Source organism: Botryllus schlosseri, chromosome 2 (genome assembly GCF_051294905.1).
Source record: "Botryllus schlosseri isolate E-star chromosome 2, Bs_hap1, whole genome shotgun sequence".
Taxonomy (NCBI): domain Eukaryota; kingdom Metazoa; phylum Chordata; class Ascidiacea; order Stolidobranchia; family Styelidae; genus Botryllus; species Botryllus schlosseri.
The window spans coordinates 26,855,135-26,873,269 of NC_137237.1; the positions used below are offsets into that span (position 1 = coordinate 26,855,135).

The following is an 18,135-nucleotide window of genomic DNA, read 5'->3' on the forward strand; positions in this document are numbered from 1 at the left end:
TTTGCAACTTTTGCAACTTTTTTTACAGCTTCCGGCAGCTTCCTAAATACTCGTAAGATATGTAGAATGTTGTTTTAAGCTGTTTGAAGGAATCTTATAGTGCAACTTTTTGCAACTTTTGTCCATTTTTTTCATGCAACTCTGCAACATTTTGCAACTTTTTCGATTTCTCATGAAAGTTTTGGTGAAATACACGGCCAAATTCGACTGAAGCACCGTAAATCAGCACCGAAGTACGGGTATTTCGGGAGCTGAGCAGGTAAATTGACCTTTTTTCTTTAGTCAACCGAGCAAAATGTGGTCTTTTAGTGCAAATTTTGCAACTTTTGTCAAAAGTAAATAAATATATGCAACTTTCCGCGGATTTAACTGCAACAAAAACTTGCCCTAGTAATTATATATCAATCACATTGAGCATTAAGTACGTTGCATCATGATTGCTTGTAAGCTCTCGTCACTCAAGGAATGAGGTAGTTGGAGTAGCCAACATTACCAATTATTGCGTCACATGATAGACTATGCTCGGAGACGTCGTGTCCAGACTCAATAGAATATCGGATCAACATTACTGTTGTGATTATTACATCACAAAATCATGTCATTCCAAGTGCTCGTAAAACCGTTGCACAAGCTTGTATTTGATCCTACACAGCGTTCAATAGTTCACGTTCACACATAACAAAAGCGATCATATTCCGTGAACAGCGAACAACGTACGCTTCTTGAAGATTGCACGATAAAATGTATAAAACACCAAAGTATGGAAGTATGGAAATGTCGTTCCATACCATAGATTAAAATCTTCCATTCCATACCATACTTGCATTGTTCCATATTCCATACCGAAATATCGATCCATACCATACCATACTTCCATACCATACCATACCATACCATGCCCTGGTGAAAGCTACCAAGGTCTTAGGTTTAGATATATCGTCTGCTATCGGCGCAACAAAGCATTCATTCTATATTATGTGAGGATACTTCTTACGCAATGACGAGTAAAGCTAACACTTCTGACGTAATAATGAGCAGTGACGATTGGAAGTCAGACGTTTGTGCTATCACTAACCTCAACCTGGTATAATATCTCTTCCTTGTTCACGAATGTTCAGTTTATGTCATAGTTCTTGTACGTACAGATTAAAAGTAATCGTTCTTCCACTAAGAAATCGATTAAATATTGGAAGTAGTCGATTACGATTACGATTACTTCGGATTTTTCTCGAATGTAATCGATTGTGATTACGATTACTTGAAAATGCTGTAATCGTCGTAATCGATTACGATTACTAATCGCGATTATCCCATGTCTGGTCGAAGTATAACAAAAATCCAAATTTTGAGTGTGTCATTGTTGTATTTTCTATTGAATTTACTATATCAAGACACCCGATGTACAATCCGATGCAGTGAACAGATACAAGGATGTCGAGACGACCATAGTAACGGTATCTCAATCTAGTAGCTCAATCAGGCATCCCCATTAGATCATGGATTGGGTCTTTTTCTGGCTTTTTATTGTAAAGACGCTCCGAGCACAGCAACGTATATGGTCGGAGAATCTCATAAATCTGCGACGCTTCGTAACTTGTTACTGCACTGCCATGAATGAAGCTGGAGCCTCCACCGTCAATGGGTGTGATACGCTAGTTTGCCAACATATGGTAGGACGGTGATAGATAACAGATAACTAAACTCGGGCAATTGGACCGTGATGTTGAGGTGTAGCCGAAGGTGACCTTTTACTTGTCACCCCATCAGAACCGGAAACAAAACAGGGACATGACGCAGTTGATGACCTTTTTCGTTTCTATTTGTAGTCGTATTCTTGCCATGTCTTCGTTATCGATGATCATTTTATACCATACCGATATTCCTTATTTTGATTCTTGAGATGCCAACTTATAGCACGGCCCACTTTTTGTAAGACACTGCTTTTGCAGATCGGAGGACGAGTAGGAGCCAATGTAAACCTCCAACACCTAGGAAGGCATTCCCACCATAGAGAAATGAACTCATTTGGAAGTGATGTTCACGTTTACAAATTAGAATTGCCAACAGCCATTCACATTGCGATTGTTAAGTAGCGTGTCAGCACTGCAGGTAAAATGTAGACTCAGCGCGCAACGTAATGTTGCAGGTGACAAATTTGAGAATTGAGAAGTAAAGTTGATCAAATTATATCAGTTAACAAATTTCACCGGCCCTGAGGTTTATTAGCCCGGTTTGTTGGAACTGCAATTGGCTGGCTGCCAGTAAGACTTTTGAGGTATTGCTATCCTTACAGAAGCTGTTACACGATCTGCATGGAAATGCGTTTGACTTCCATGTATAAGTACAGACACCTCTCTGCGTCTGTATTTGTTGGTGGCGATCGTGATGGAACTCTTCCATGCGACGGTTAATTACATCGACAACGAGGTAGTAGGTAGACTTTATTGTCAAGCCAATCTTATGAAATCAACCTCAGCCTGAAGTTTGAACGAGATCTCAGCAGGTCTAAGAAGTAATAGCTGATAATTCAAAACCTCACACGGATTCAGAGAAAGTTCTTATTCCTGCGAGCAATAAAATTGCAAAAAAATGTCTGGGAAGAATTGAAAACGATCCCCATGTCAAATGATACCATCCGTAGACGTATTTGTAACATGTCCGCAGAGATAAAAGAAAACTTAATTTATTCTTGGAAGCAGAGAAAAGCCTACTTGAGTACTCCGAAATGGCAGAAGTACTTCGTCAGTGACCTCCTATGTAAGACTGTGGTTGTGCTATACGCATTCTGGTAGTTTGCCTCTGCCGTAAGCCAAAAGAGTTCAGAACCACTGTGCCAGTGTGCCACGAACTATTTTCATTTTCAAAGTGTGCCACGAGGTCAAAAAGGTTGGGAACCACTGGCTTATGACATCAGAAAAAGAATGTAATTTACAAGCAGCGTACAATAATATGAACAATGGACATTGTACGATATTGCACACCTGGTCAACATATTCTGAAGGATAAACTCGCCTATTTATCGTGATAGCTAGTCATCGGTCCATTTTAATGCGGATCTGGTACACCCCGGTACACCCCATCCGAGTGGTACACCCTTTCATAATTTTGGTACATCCTTGGGTGTATAATACACCCGGTTGAAGAGCCCTGATCTAGGGTTACCATATATTGGTAATCTGAAAAGAGGACACTTTTTAAAAATCTTCAGGCTTACAATACCGGAGTGAAATGCGAAAAAATTGGTAAATTTATTGCCAGTTTGTAATTGTTTGACGAAATAAAAAAGGTTATTTTGCCGACCCAACTCCAGAAATGCACACCGTCATTTAATTTTACGTTGGTTGACTAAAAAAATGAAGGCCACATCATGCCACAATGTTTAAGTACATATTGACGTTTTAAACGTCGCTGAATGTATCAACTGGGGCAATCAAATTATATAATAATCCCATAAAATCAATATCTTCCATCGCTTTGCCGACAATTTCGATTTAGACTTGCATGAGAATATAAGCTTGACGGTCGAGGCCAGACCGGACAATGTATTCGGCGTCTGAGTGTTGCTACGTTGATATTGAGCTGGGTGTAAACGGGTTTCTATACTTGTTACGGATATTACCCCATTAACAACTTATACAGCAGTAGCCGACACCCCAATAGCCCGGATTTGGTTTTTATGATCCAGTAGACATATGAAGTCAAGATTGACCCCGTATTCTTGCTAGATTTTTGGCATCAGACAACGATATCTATCTCATTGATTGGTTGAATAAGCATCATTCGCTTACTACATGTGGTATATTTAGCTCTTGATGCTGTGTAATTGCGGATCAAGCTCACAGCAGACAGTCACCAAATATTCACAAACGGATAGCTGGACATTTTGAGCAAACTTTTATGACAACGCATGTAAAATTTTTGAGATTGTTAAGGTGCATGCTCGTTTAGTGTTGATTTTCTTATGCTGCCAGCGCGATACATAGAGTGGCCCGCAGTTGAAATGCAATAAATTTCGACCAAAGATGTTATATTGAAGTGAAAATTGTTATATAGGAAAAAGGTTTACAATGCAGAACCTACCAAGGCACGTTTGTGAACGTGAACCTCTAAATTTCCGAAGTTCACACACAGAACGCGAACGTGAACGTTCACACCATCCCTACCCAATAACATATGGTGTTTTGTATCGATACGTTGCACGCATTAAAAATATTCTCATTTATGTCAGCATCCGCAACATTGGCTGAAGGTGAGCATGTCCATCAAAAATTTACCAACAGCCCGGTAAACGTCCTGGTCGGAGATGAGATCCATGGGAATAAAATCGTCAATATCACTACTAGTGCTGAATGCGAAGCAACCACCAAAAACCAAGGTGAGTATAACACCGTTTTATCATGTATGTAAGTATGTCACACTGGTTAAGAACGAACGAAATTTCACCCGTCATGTCATTGTATGTGACCGACGAAATCGTTGAAAGTCGGACCGTTGGCAGTGGAACGATTTTAGACCAGTCTCGAAATGCTATGTCAGCATTTCGCTTTGCGAGATATCCAGCTGAACATAATATACTCCGCGCCCGGGAAATGTTATGTGAACGACTTCATGCAGGCGCCAGTTCAGTGATTTCTATCCAGCCCCAAAACGACTATTACGCAAGTTCGGTGCAATTTGGAGTATAGGCATTATCGATACATATACCTTCATTGCATGTAATAACTTCATGTGTCTTAGTATCGGCAGCATTGGCTCAAGGTGAAAATGTGAATCAAACTGTCGAAGAAATCTCCATTGATGCCCCTGCTGGTGATCACGTCCTTGGGAGCAAGCTAGTATATAACATTACAATTGCCGGTGGCGTAGCAAGTCATTTTGATACAGGGGTCGCCAACTTCATACGGGTCGTGGGCCACCTTTCAAATTTCCCAGAGGCTGCGGGCGGCAAGAATGCAATATCGAGACAGCATAGGCCACACTTTTAGCAACCACGTTTACATCTTTACTTCAGTACATCGCGCGCTATATAACATGGACGAAGGGCATAACTCCAACAAAAGAAGTATTTTATTAACGAAGTACAAATTCAACAACATATAACATGATCATAAATTTCATTTTATTTTTAACTATGTGCCACTCAACCCTACCTGACAAACGCATTTTATGCGACTAATGAATCGATTCGCGCTAACGATACACGGTACTAGCTGAACGACTATCTCGTTGTCAAGCTTGATCTTTGGCGGAAGCCCTAAGCCGTGTACTAAGCGACTCGAACTTTGCCGTGACTGAGCTATTTCACGACTAGGCAATATGCCCATTAACCAGGCAAAAATAGCTTATATTAGGCCTTTTTCAAAGTTTATTTTTGGCAATTTCGGCATCGGGATGAATTCAAATTCATAGACTCGAATTAACCATGTAAACTGCTTCAATTTGCTCTTACTTATGAAACGGAAGTCACAAAACATGCAGTATCCACAATGTGCCAACAAACAGCAAGATTTAAATCCAAATTGAAAACGATGTTGGAGACCAAATTCACCCGATACAAAACCGAGTGGTTCTGTAATATCTATTCTCAATAGTCGATTGACTATGCCTGCAAAATTACAGGCATTCATCACAGGTCACAATTCAAAAGGGTTTCTGACACGTTGGGATCGCAGTCTTCACTACCCAACCAAATGGTTAGAAATCATGAGTGTCTTTGATAAATCAATATAACATGAAAAACTATCCACCTGGAAATGAAAAACTAGGAAAGAACGAAATATATATATAGCTTTCAATACAACATCCATTGCAGTAAAATATTTATTCAACGCGAAGACTTTTCGGGTGCCTCTTTTCAAGAGTTAATTGCATACTGAAGGGATTTAAACAGACTGAGAAGCAAAAACCAAAATGGCAAAGTATGACGCAACCATCAGAAATTACATACCATGAAGTCCGCAGTGTAACAATGGCAACAATAACAAACTTTGAACTCTTGAAAAGAGGCACCCGGAAAGTCTTCGCGTTGAATAAATATTTTACTGCAATGGATGTTGTATTGAAAGCTATCTTCAAGGTCTGTACCACGAACCAACTATTTATATATATATATATATATTTACCTATTAGGCTACTTTGGGAGACATTTGCACTTATTTTTGTAGCAGTTGGGGGACGAAAAAAATTGGGAGACAATTTTGTGTCCCCCTAATTCTTGGCGACATTTTTCCCTCGGTTGCTATCGTCTGTTAAGCAAATCCGTTTGGGACCACGCTTATTAGTCCCTCATTTGTCCCTTCCAAAAGAAATCAAGTCATGAAGTAGCAGGAATTTCGAGTTACAATGGCGACATTTTGACCCCTGTATAAACCCCGTATTTTGAAAAGTGGCATTAAGTCGACAATCAATAGGGGGGATTTTCTTCCACTTTTCGCGTGTATAAAATGACACCGCTTTGCATACATGATAGTTTTTGTTTAGGATTTACTCAGTTTAGACCATTCCAGTATATATAGGGATTTTAAGACTTTATACACTGTTTTAAAAAATGACGACATAAAAATTGCTGACTACCATTGTGATGACTCGACATAAGTTCTAGTTGCGATCTTGGTAGACACCGCGGATCGTACGATTTTAATGACGACTCCTATTATTTGGGCCCTGATTAGCTCTTGGCAAAGGCGAAAGGGCACTATACCATCGTTAAATTTTGTTGTTTAACACTCGTGATACATATTGTGAAAAAGAATCCCTGCTTTACCTTAATACAACTCCATCAAATATATGTATTGGTTATAGCATGATAAATATTCTGTAGTATTCCCCGCACCCAATATATCGAGCTGATAGGTCGTTGATTTGCTTGTGTCAAGACAGCTTTAAGATGCTCTGTCAGTTGCGAGCGTAAGGCATATACCTTTTGTCAGTTATTCTCAACCTTTCATGTCTTTGCGGACCCCTTTTGGACCGTCGCGAGCCTCAGCGAACCCCCGACTTTTATTTCTAATTTAGCTCAAATTATTGTTTCCGCTCAAGCCAGACAATGTGCAATGCGGTACTAAAGATGCATTGCGACATATTGAACAGAGAAGAGAATGGTAAAACTACCAAGCACGGTTATTATTAATCTATAGCATCCATCTCGGCCTAATCGTGAAGGTGATTGGCTCCCATTTTTTCTCTTCAGCTGTGTTTCAGTTGCTTGTCCTGGCAATTCAGTGTTCGCTTTCCTGGCATTCGCAAATCCATGTCTTTGTCGGAGGAGTAGCCCAGATAAACCAAGGAGGGTTGTTGCTCTAACCGTGCAAATAAGAAAGGATTCACCTTACTAATGCTCAAGAGAGAGAAAGAGAGAAAGCAAACAAACTTATTTTTATCTTAACCATCGGATACCGTGGATACCAGTTTTCGAATCTTAGGTCTGACCCGCCCGGGGATTGAACCAACGATTTACAGATCAAAAAGCCGCACGCATCACTGCTACGCTATCTCCCCCATTCCTGCCACACCCAGATATTCCTACCCCGCTTGGGGGAGGGCGAGCTCGAATGGTGCCAAAATTATTTCGTGAATGAACACTAATTATTCGCTATTTATTTGAAAATTTTCGTAACTTTTTAATTTTTCTCGCGCTGTACGCGATTTCATGTAGATAAATGTTTGTTTATTAGGCACCCTTCCTCCACAAAAAATGCGCATCATCTGTAGACGTAGGCATCTAAGCGAGCGTTGGCCATTACCACGCCACGATGTAAAAAGACATATAAAGTGTGGGTCAACATGGGTCTCAGAGAAGTGAGCCAAAAAGATCGTCAGCAAGAAAACATTAGCCGAAAAGGATTTCCCTTATGTTGACCGTAAACTTCGATATAAAAATGTCTTGATCCGGGTACCTAAATTGCTGGCGCCGAATATTCATGTCGTGTCAATCTGGACCAGATGAATATAAAATGTGACCTAATATGGCCGCGGGTGTAATCATCCCTCTCCACACCCACAATAATTTCGTTGCTAGAGAGAGGAGAACAGCAACGACTAGCATAATAACAATATATCTCGTCGTAATTTTCAAATTATGTGCAAGGTCCAACGGACCATGTGACCTCAATCAGCTTTCCATACCTTCGTAAGTTTGTAGCAATTCCCTAAATGATTGTAATCACCCTATCATCTTACCAGAAACGCATATCTGGGTTGAAAACGCGTGATATCAATCAACCGTAATTTTAACATTAAATTCAACTGACGTAGCTCATGTCATCCGCTCATACCATGCAGCAGTGTTGCTTGAAAAATCAAACTCGTTTATTCGTCATCACGTACAAGGATAAAATGACTCTGCAAAGCTAACATAAACAAATAATGATGATCAGGCTGAAATGTGGCGATATAGGTTCGGAAAGCAGCCAACTGCAAAGTTGACTTGTTTTGTCATTTCATAACGTCACAATGCTGCGGCAAGAGAGTGTCCATTCAAACACCTATCACTGGCTATCAGACATATTGTGGTATCAGTTGTAAATACCCAGAGTGTCGGTTTCGCACAATGCGCTGGTTACAACGCTCGGTATAATCTAGGCTTACAACCGATAATCTTACATTATATGCGTTGCACTAACTAAAACATGGGTACAGATATTCTATTTTCCTTATATTAACACACGGTAAGAAGCAGTCAGATTCGGCTATCAATTACGGCCCCGTCCATTCAAGCCAAGGCAACAATACATATATTGACATTGACAGTCTGATGGTTAAGTGATCAGACCGTCACGTCATCATCGTTGATCATTATGGCAGACTAGGGAGACCGCAGGCACTTTGATCAGAATTGCTTGACGGCAAATTCATTAAAGTGTCTTCCCAGCTATCTTGACGTCTCGATTGTTTGCAGTGGCTGAAAAACAAGGCAGCGATCTAATGCCAAATTGTTAGCTCCATGCACAGTACATACGTTTGAAGATTATACACAACTCCAGTAAATTTCAAAACAAAAATGCAACATGATAGGTTGCTTCATCAAGATGGAGCTTTATCATAGGCCACACACTTGATTTTGAATCAATGAAACGAAAAGGCAGATGTTATCGTAACTATGTGCTCACTCACACAGCGTATATATACGATTTATCAATATTTAGAAAGTATCTAGCTAGTTGAATTATTTGAAATTAATCGGGAAACAATATAAAGTTAACGTTACGCGATAAAAGTAGGCCTATTCCCAGATATATTGAGCGTGAAGTCAACATTTTACTAATTGAGTTCTGTGAACACCTTTTCAAGGACGATTCTAAATCCGTTGCTACTCACATAGACGTTTAATAATCTGTCAGAAAGCACGTTACGCAGTGAAAATCTACCACGGCACGAATTGAATTAGTGAGGGAAACATCACAGGACGCAGCCTCCGTTTGGCGACTGTTCTGTCCAGTACTTACCCTTCCGCGTGACGTAGTTAACGAAATATAATACTTACAACAGAAGGGAAATGCATTCTATACTGAATACTCACTTTTTGTCATGGAAAAGGAGTCAGCGTGGCGATCCAAATTTGTACGCTATTGTACGCAGAATTCAGCAGCTATGTAGAATACTCTTCAATACACAGAACGAATCGTTCGATGAAAACACTGATTGGGAAGTAACTCCATCACGCATGTTTGCGTCTTTAACTTTTCATATAAGATTCGTGTTAAGGATTCATGCTGATATACTTGTCATGAAACTTTAGGGCCATGAGGTGCTAATACATCTTCTGCATCATTCTACATCATCTGCTAGTCCATCGTCCAAAGTAACGTCCATTTACAATAACCTGCTAATACGCTGAAACTAATCTTTCAATCACTCGGTGACAGCGGACATGAGACCTTACCAGTTGATGGCACGCAATTGGTCGCGCGTACGTATACAATACAAAAGTCATCGACCTAATTCAACATTGTGAATTGTGCCTATCTCTGTAAGAAAGGCGGCATGTTAAATTTTTTGTGATAAAAGTAGGCTATTCCTAAGCTACTGATCGATCTGTATATTCTGCGAATTCGGTAGCCTTTGGGAGACAAAAACCGACTTTTCAGACGCCAATACCGGGCCAACCCCGTGCCCAAGCCGTTGAATCGGATATCATCGCGTTCAGTTCGACGAGAGGAAAACGGGGATAACTCTGTCGAACCCCTAAGACCAGCGGTTGTCGATCGGTATTTCGATCTATGTTCTGATACCGACCGATCGAAAAACCAACTGCGTAACCCGTATTGGCGTACCATCACGGGTTTTTGGAAGAAAACTTTTTTCTACGCGTCTCAGCCCCATTTCCCGGGTATCGTTGGAATTGTAATCGAATTACGCGTCTGCCGGTACCCAATTTATCCGGCTACGATATTCGGTTGGCGAGAAATCGGTGATTAAAAAAACTGTGAAAAAAGCGCTATACACTGTTTTTTGAAGGCCGATCCCGAGTCGGCTGAAAGTTCGATACGATCGTATCGGGTATCGGTCTACGCGGGGCCCGAAGACGAACGCAGCGGTACCTCGTATGGCCCAGTGGTGTGAACGACCGAGACGGAACCTCGAAAAGCCCGCCTATGAAAAACGTGAACTTCTCGGATGATCCACCGATCCAGGATAATCCGAGGATTATAATCGAAAAACTCACATAACTCCGCTTCTACTGGTCGGAATTGAGTCAAATTTGGTTTGCATCGTCTTTGAAGACAGCTAAACAATTTCATGGGGTTGGCAGAAAAATTTGAATTCTTTTTCAAAATTTCACCTAATAAATTAAAATTTTTAATTTGATCTGCGGAGTCCTTTACTTGTTAGAATTGAACCAACTTTGGTGTGCAGTGTTCTTAGGGTAACCTGACAATTTAATAAGTCAATGGCTGGAATCCGAAATTTTACTTTATTTTTGAACAGCCCTAGTGTACGTACGTACAGTCCATTTATGATCAGTGCGGGACTTGAAGCACAGGCCTGCAGGCATAGGCGGAGCCTGGAGCCTATTCAATCATATTACGTCGCATGCCATGCAATACCTCGTTTACAATGATGATGACCCCCATTAAACGCCAATGTAATCAAGGAGGTTCGCAATTCGAAATGAAGATAGGTTGGGATTAGTTTATACAGGGTTTGGCGCTTTGGCCATGTTGATAATTGTAATTATAATTGATCGGGCAGGGTTATTACCAAAGGAAGTCATATGGGCGAATCGAAACCGTTAGTTGATTTGGCGGAGACAAATACTTTGTAAGTGGCCGGGATGGTAATATCTAGAGATATCATAATGAAATGCTATTGTCTCACGTACATTTCTACTTGTAAATGTACAGTACGAGTGCACAAGCACATACGTACATTTATGATTAGTGCGGGATTTGAAGCACAGGCCTGCAGACATAGGTGGAGCCTGGAGCCTAATAAATCACATAATGTCGCATGCAATACCTCGTTTACAATGATGATTATCTCATCATGCGCCAAGGTAATTAAGGAGGTTCGAAACCGCAACTGGCTGGTATCGCAACTGTGGATCATATCACTACGTTTTCTCGCGACGCTCTCACTAATTGAGTGGCCTTGAATTCGAGATCTAGACGTGTCTCCGAGTACAGGCGAATGTTGGGTTAGCTTTGCTGGATTTCAGGCGGTGCGTTCTCTTCGGTATCAAGCAGAATATTCATACACGCATCTGTTTAGAATTAGGTTTGACTAGTCTGACTATATGATGGATATACTAACCGACTCTGACTGCGACAACGAAGCATTTGATCCTAAGCCAATAAAGCTCGGAAGATATGTCTCTTATGACAAAGGTACGTACCATGTAATTCCGTATGATTACATGTATTTCAATATATCAGTGGTTCCTAATTATATATTAAACAAGTGTAAATAGTCTAGAGAGTATTAAAGGACAACAGAAAGGTGGTATAACAATCTTTCGATTAAATTATGATCGCAAATTTACATTTGACAAATACATCAAGGTACGGCTCGTTCGTTGGGCTTTCTGAGACATAGGGACTATACGCCATGTGTTCGGTCATCGTAATTTATGTAAAATGTGTGTCATGTGCGTATACAATTATGCATAGTGTTGGTATGTTTCTTCCCTGTACCATCATGAATGATTCAGTTTACTGATATGATCATACAGCTTCTTATACGAGTAGCATAATATTAGTTGTTTCGCTTGAAGCAGGCCTACAGTAGGCCTATATCTATGTTGAAGTCGAAACTGGAAGTATTATCTCTACTCTTTACTCAACTATCAAATGTCTATACCACATTTCAGTTAATTTACTATTCGAACAGAGCAATGATACAAAGTTTTAAATTATTGATTCGAGCCCGAAATAATTCCAATGCTGACGCCAAGTTTTGAAAACGAACCATTCATCATTATGTCTATTATCAATTGAGTCAATTTGATGAGGAGTAATGTTTCGCAATGTTTCGATGATCGATGATAGCCTATGGTATATTTCATCAAATAGCGTTGTTATCCACGTACAATGTACATTGTGCAATATGTTTACGGTTTGTTGACAAGGATATTACGTGATGTGTTCGCTCCCTTATTACTACCGTGTACCATGAGCCAGGGGTGTCAAACTCGAATTGCTTCGCCGGTCGGATTCAGACCTTCAAATCGCTCGCGGGGCGGACCAGTTACATCAATCAAAAATGTTACCTCAAAATCAACGCCTCAGTTGAGCACTTGAATACTCAATTATACAGCCCATGTATGATGCGGTTATACTCTATAAAACCCGTTATTCGCAAACAATATAATTTTTTCAAGTCCGTAATAGAACCTAGTGCAACCTTTGACGACTTTGTTATTGTCGATCCGTCTGCAACAGTAATTAAAGGCAAAGTCGCTATTGCTCTTCGTTGATTTTAACTATGTTTCATATCGATTTGGGGAACATCATTTCGTATGGTATATTTTGATGCTGTCATCTTACCAAGTTTCAAGACTATGACTTTATGACTAGCGCAGTAATTTCGCTGTCAAAGTCGAGCATCTAGTAAATCAGCCCGCGCCAATATATGGTCGACTTTGATAACGTAGGCCTACTTACTACTTTAATTATTGGGTCACAGCCTTAAATCTTCATACAATGTTAGATGCCATCATGAAGATATACAATCCGAAGTTTTGCCATATAGGAAACAATCAAAATGTACACATACCAATACTGTTTTTCGTGAAAAATCAGTTATGCGGTAGGCTGAAGGTCAGGTGATTGCATCTTACACTGAACCAATTTTTGAGGGTGTGACTCGGTGATCAGGATAGTAATTTCGTTATGATAGTCGAGTATATCAAGTACATCGCTGACCTGCCATCTAGGCTACCGCATGATAGATTTTTCACAAAAGCCGAAATTGCTATAATGCTATATGTAGGTTTTGAATGTGTTTTATCCCGCGGGGGATAACAAATATCGTATTGTATATTCTGATGGAGACATCTAGCACTGTATCGAGATTTAAGGCTGTGACTCAATTATTACGGTAGCAATTTCGTGATTAAAGTCGCGTATGTCAGGGTGCGCGCTGATTTGGCATTCAGCCTGCCGCATAGCAGATTTTACTGCAAAAGCCAGTATTGGTATGTGTACAATTTAAATATATTTCATACGGCTATGGATAATCAAATTCATATTGTATATCTTGATGAAGGAATCTAATACTTAACCAAGTTTCAAGGGTGTGACTCTATAATTACAGTAGTAAGTACGTTATCAAATTCGCGTATCCAGGGTCTGCGACTCTGCGTGCGCTGGTCGACATTATATCGGCGCGCGCTAATTTACTAGATACTCGACTTCGACAGCGAAATTACTATGCTAGTCATATAGCCATAGTCTTGAAAATTGGTACAGCGCAAGATGACAGCATCAAAATATACCATACGAAATTATGTCACTCAAATCGATATGGAACATAGTTAAAATCAACGAAGAGCAATAGCGACTTTGCCTTTAATTACTGTTGCAGACGGATCGACAATAACAAAGTCGTCAAAGGTATCTGGGCCTGACAGTCACGTGGTTTTCCGAGTGTCCACACCACCTTTGAGTTCACGCTGGTCCAACAATCTCCAGTAATATAATGGCAAATACGGTGAGGTGTGCGCACTATAATGTGAATTATCTCGCAGTCATTTCTCGGTCATCATCAGCGAATAAATTTTCGAAGATTGATTACCTTGTAAGGAAGGTATCATGTTATGGGCGATTGCACGCTACTCGAGAATTATTTAATTTGACACCTTCGAGTGAACTCAACCAACATCTCAAAATGATACGATACATTTATATGATTGTAAAATTGTCTACAGCATCACATACATCTGCATGTAGCGTACCAGTTACTCACTGTTAATGTTAAATACAGTATGGGCACTCCTTTTACCAAAACTATCTATTCAAATGCGACGCATCAGTCACTCTTGAATCTAAAATGACAGACAACACGATACATGATACATGCAACACGATAGTCTAACCTACGCAAATTCGTTTCATCACAGCTAATCGGAACAAGCATCTTTCAGATACTGTTGATAATGAAGATGATGTCAATGCCCGGAAGAGGCTTGGATCTTCGCTACATATCATCAGTCAAAATGTGATGCAGAATGATAGAGGTGGCTCATGTGAAACACCTCCTATGAATAAAAGACTAAAATCACTCGATCGTCAATATAACGACGGAGAGGCTGGACCCAGTGGACATGAAGAGGGTGAGTTTACAATATTTTGCCACATTTCATTTTCAACATAAGTGTTCAACCTAATATTCTCATATTCAACAGTACCAAAATATATTGATGACAATTTATTAATTCGTAGTGGTATTACTATTCCAATACATTTATCGTTCTAGCATATAGGTACAATGTACATTGTACATGGTCGGTAGGATTAGTGAAACGTTACACACAGAACTCCTCTATCCCGCAGGAAATGAATAAATACCTAAGGCATCATTTTTCAGATTATGAAATGGACCCAGATGCGCACGAGGAACTAGACGAAGACTTTGAGGAGTCATGTATCAGTGAAGCTTCGGAATATGAGCCACAGTCTTCATCTTCGACTACGGACAGTTTCAGTAGCGATGATGGCAGGGAAGAAGAGAAAACCCGGAAACCCGCAACATCTCAGCAAAAGTCATCCACTTCAGACTGTTGCGACACCAATATCAACAGCAATAATGAGGCAGCCATGGATATCTCATGTGGCTCACAGTCATCAACGTGGGCTCCAGATGGTTCAGATTGTGAGTGGACAGACCTGGAAACCTCAACGCCAAAGAAGAAAGCTGTGACTTCAAGGATAAAGAAAAAGCGGGCAAGGCCGAAGAAAAAACCGGCAAGGCCATGCCTTTACTGCAAGAAGTTCCAAACGAAACTTAACCGACATTTAATAAATAAGCATCCTGAGGAAGATGAAGTCAAAGAAGCTCTGGCTTTAAGTGGAAAATTACGGCTCCGCAAATTCGATTTATTAAGGAAGCAAGCAATCATGCAACACAACAAAAAAATGCTACAACTGCAGATGCCATTGGTCTGTGAAAGAAAAAGCCGTCTTTCCCAATTGAAAATTTGCCAGAATTGCCAGGGTTAAACTTGGTTTCTCGTTTCAAGAGCGTCAAGAGCGCCATAGATGGACTCGTGAAGAAACAGCTGAAATCCTAAACAGATTCAAGGATGTAATTTATGAGGAAGGAGACAGCAACAAAGGCAGCTTGCCAGGTAGAGTGGAATGGGTTTGTTCGTTTGTGGTATTCATGGTGTTTGTCGACTACTATGGTCATTCCCCCCATAATTGCCGACTTTTAGCAGGGCCCACTTCTGGGCTTTTATAAGACGCCGCTTACAGGGATGAGATGGCGAGGGGGAATGTAAATTGATGCTGTGTGTTCGCGTAATATACATTTATTAGTTATTGATCATGGCAGTGAAGATATCGATTTCTTTGGATCCTACTTCCGAGCTAGGCCAACCTTCGATGTTATATGATTTCTTCTGACCGTCGTCGTTGAAATACCATTGAACCTTACAATAGTTATATGCAGCTAGTTGCCCAAATTATAGATTTAATGAAATATGCTCGTGTCTTTTTAGGGTACAAAGAAATTGGAGAATTTGTGGAAAGCAGTGACATCCTGAAAGGTTTACCGGACATGCAGAGGATAAAAATGGTTAAAACCAAAATCTTCAATGAGAGAAAAAGATGCCGCTCTGCACTGCATAAGGGGATGTCACAAATGCACGAATAGTCATGGACTATGACATCAGACTTTCAGCACGTAGCGTCAGTGATCTCTAGCACTGACGACTGTAGATTACGATTGAGCAATTTCGTTTAGTACCTGGTGGCAATTTTAAATGTACAATTCGTTTCATGATTTTTGTTGCATTCTCTTCACAACATTTTGTTGCGAATGTGTTTTGATAAATTGGTTTCGATCGCATGCTTCGAACTATTTCATTTCTTGGTGTGATTTAGCAGGTTGACATTGGTAGAATCGAACGATTTTTTGGCCGCTTTCAGCATTGGCTGGAGGATGCACCCATGGCTCACCATGGGGCGTAGCCTTATTGCTCGAGGTCCGAATTACTTAACAGTGAACAAGTTGGCGTATGGCTTAAAACAAATGGAAGTTAGCAATTATCAAGTTACCAAGATTATCACGAATCAAGATTCAATGTGATCTGCTGTAGGGTTTTTAAGAGAAACATGAATTTGGAGCGAAGTTTATACGGTAACTCCTTACAATTTGACGCGGCTATAACATGGCGAGAGTCTGAGATCGGTTTAGAGACATGTTAAAGTGGTCTTTATTCGGTAATATTGGATCAAAAAGTGTACAGTGCCTTAGTGGAAAAATTGCCTCATACCTGCTAGTAGACTGTATGGTCCATGAGACGTTATACTTCCGAGGGATATAAGGGCTGCTTATATTAAACCGAATATATTTATTACCTAATTAGAACTTGGATCTGCTATCGCGACAGAGTAGCCACGGCTGGCCAACGAATGTCATAGTGATTTGGATACTAGCCGTAAAAAACTGGTGATCTAATCTGCAGCATGGCCAACTGTAGCTTCTTATAAAGACACATGTTCCGTATTTTCACAGCAGTTTTCAAACGCAAATATGTGCGTGGTGAAATGGCGTGGTCATTGGTATAATCCACAGCTGCAACACCAATGGGTTGTTGGTTCGAGTCCGGCTGAGGACGACACGAGAATTCCTACCCAAGTGTTGGAGGTTTATCTAGGCTCGTCGTCATCCTGTGATCCGCGTAAGCGGTGATTTATAAAAGCCTAGGAGTGGGCTGTGCTAAAAGTCGGTGAATACGGAATCAAAAAATGAATATAGGCATACTCTAAAACTACGAAATTAGTCAAAACACCATGAATAAAAAACAAACAAACGGCGAATTATATATCGCGATCATCGATATCGTACAAGGATGACGTCGTGGATTTCAAATAGTGACGTCAAAAGTGATTGTCATTGGTAAATGACTCTTTTGACGAAACTGGTTCCCGAACCTTGTCATATAATACGACGTCAATGTCCACCTTAGTTCAGTAACAGCAATGGTCATGGTCTGGTAATTCAAAATGGCGAATTGTCTCCCTAAGTAACAAATGTCCACTAAAGTGGTCTATTAGATATTGAAAAAGTTGGGAAAAATTAGGGCGACCGCAGTTGGAGGACATTTCGTGTATATTCTAAACGCTGCGATATAAACCGCAAATCACCAGTGACAAAGCGCGGAATCGATATTCCAAAACCAATCGAGTTATTTTGAGACGCCTAGCTTGTCTCCTTCTGTTGGCGATAACTGTCGCCCAACTGCTTCAAAACAGGACTGTCCACCAAAGTAGTCTAATAGGTAAATATATATATATATATATATATATAAATGTATGTATGGCACGTATAGCAGGATTGTAACCAAGTCCCAAGGTTCCGAGTCACAAGTCAATCTCATTTTATTAGTTTTGATTCGAGTCTAGTCGAGTCATATTCAATTCACCACCGTGTCCAGTCCGAGTCCAATTCAACTACATGTAGTTGAGGGTCGAG

The 18,135-nt window shown here is 40.3% G+C and overlaps 3 protein-coding genes and 1 long non-coding RNA gene across 5 annotated transcripts in view; 2 read left to right on the forward strand and 2 right to left on the reverse strand.

The window, feature by feature from the left end:
• The window catches only part of LOC145457130 (uncharacterized), a 252,504-nt gene extending 245,734 nt beyond the window's left edge, over nucleotides 1-6,770 (reverse strand). The window contains exon 1 of the mRNA XM_080335305.1: nucleotides 6,764-6,770. The gene's annotated coding sequence lies outside the window, so the exon portion shown is untranslated. The remainder of the gene's footprint in view (nucleotides 1-6,763) is intronic.
• The window catches only part of LOC145457390 (uncharacterized), a 38,340-nt gene that overhangs the window by 16,258 nt on the left and 3,947 nt on the right, over nucleotides 1-18,135 (forward strand). The window contains exon 2 of the mRNA XM_080335593.1: nucleotides 4,229-4,375. Coding sequence (XP_080191719.1) covers nucleotides 4,229-4,375 — 147 coding nt within the window. The remainder of the gene's footprint in view (nucleotides 1-4,228; nucleotides 4,376-18,135) is intronic.
• LOC145457452 (uncharacterized) lies at nucleotides 8,286-14,642 on the reverse strand. The gene is made up of 2 exons (XR_013920882.1): nucleotides 9,518-14,642; nucleotides 8,286-8,899 (listed from the first exon to the last, which is right to left on the reverse strand). It is a non-coding gene; the product is annotated as an uncharacterized LOC145457452 (long non-coding RNA).
• Nucleotides 14,663-16,889, forward strand: LOC145457345 (uncharacterized). 2 transcript variants are annotated; one of them, XR_013920853.1, is made up of 3 exons: nucleotides 14,663-14,770; nucleotides 15,025-15,784; nucleotides 16,157-16,889. XR_013920853.1 is itself a non-coding variant. In XM_080335540.1 (2 exons), the coding sequence occupies exons 1-2, from the start codon at nucleotides 14,698-14,700 to the stop codon at nucleotides 15,654-15,656; spliced, it is 705 nt and encodes a 234-aa protein (XP_080191666.1). In that variant the 5' UTR covers nucleotides 14,663-14,697; the 3' UTR covers nucleotides 15,657-16,889. The 2 variants fall into 2 exon arrangements, 1 of the variants encoding a protein (XP_080191666.1); XM_080335540.1 differs by having other exon boundaries at nucleotides 15,025-16,889.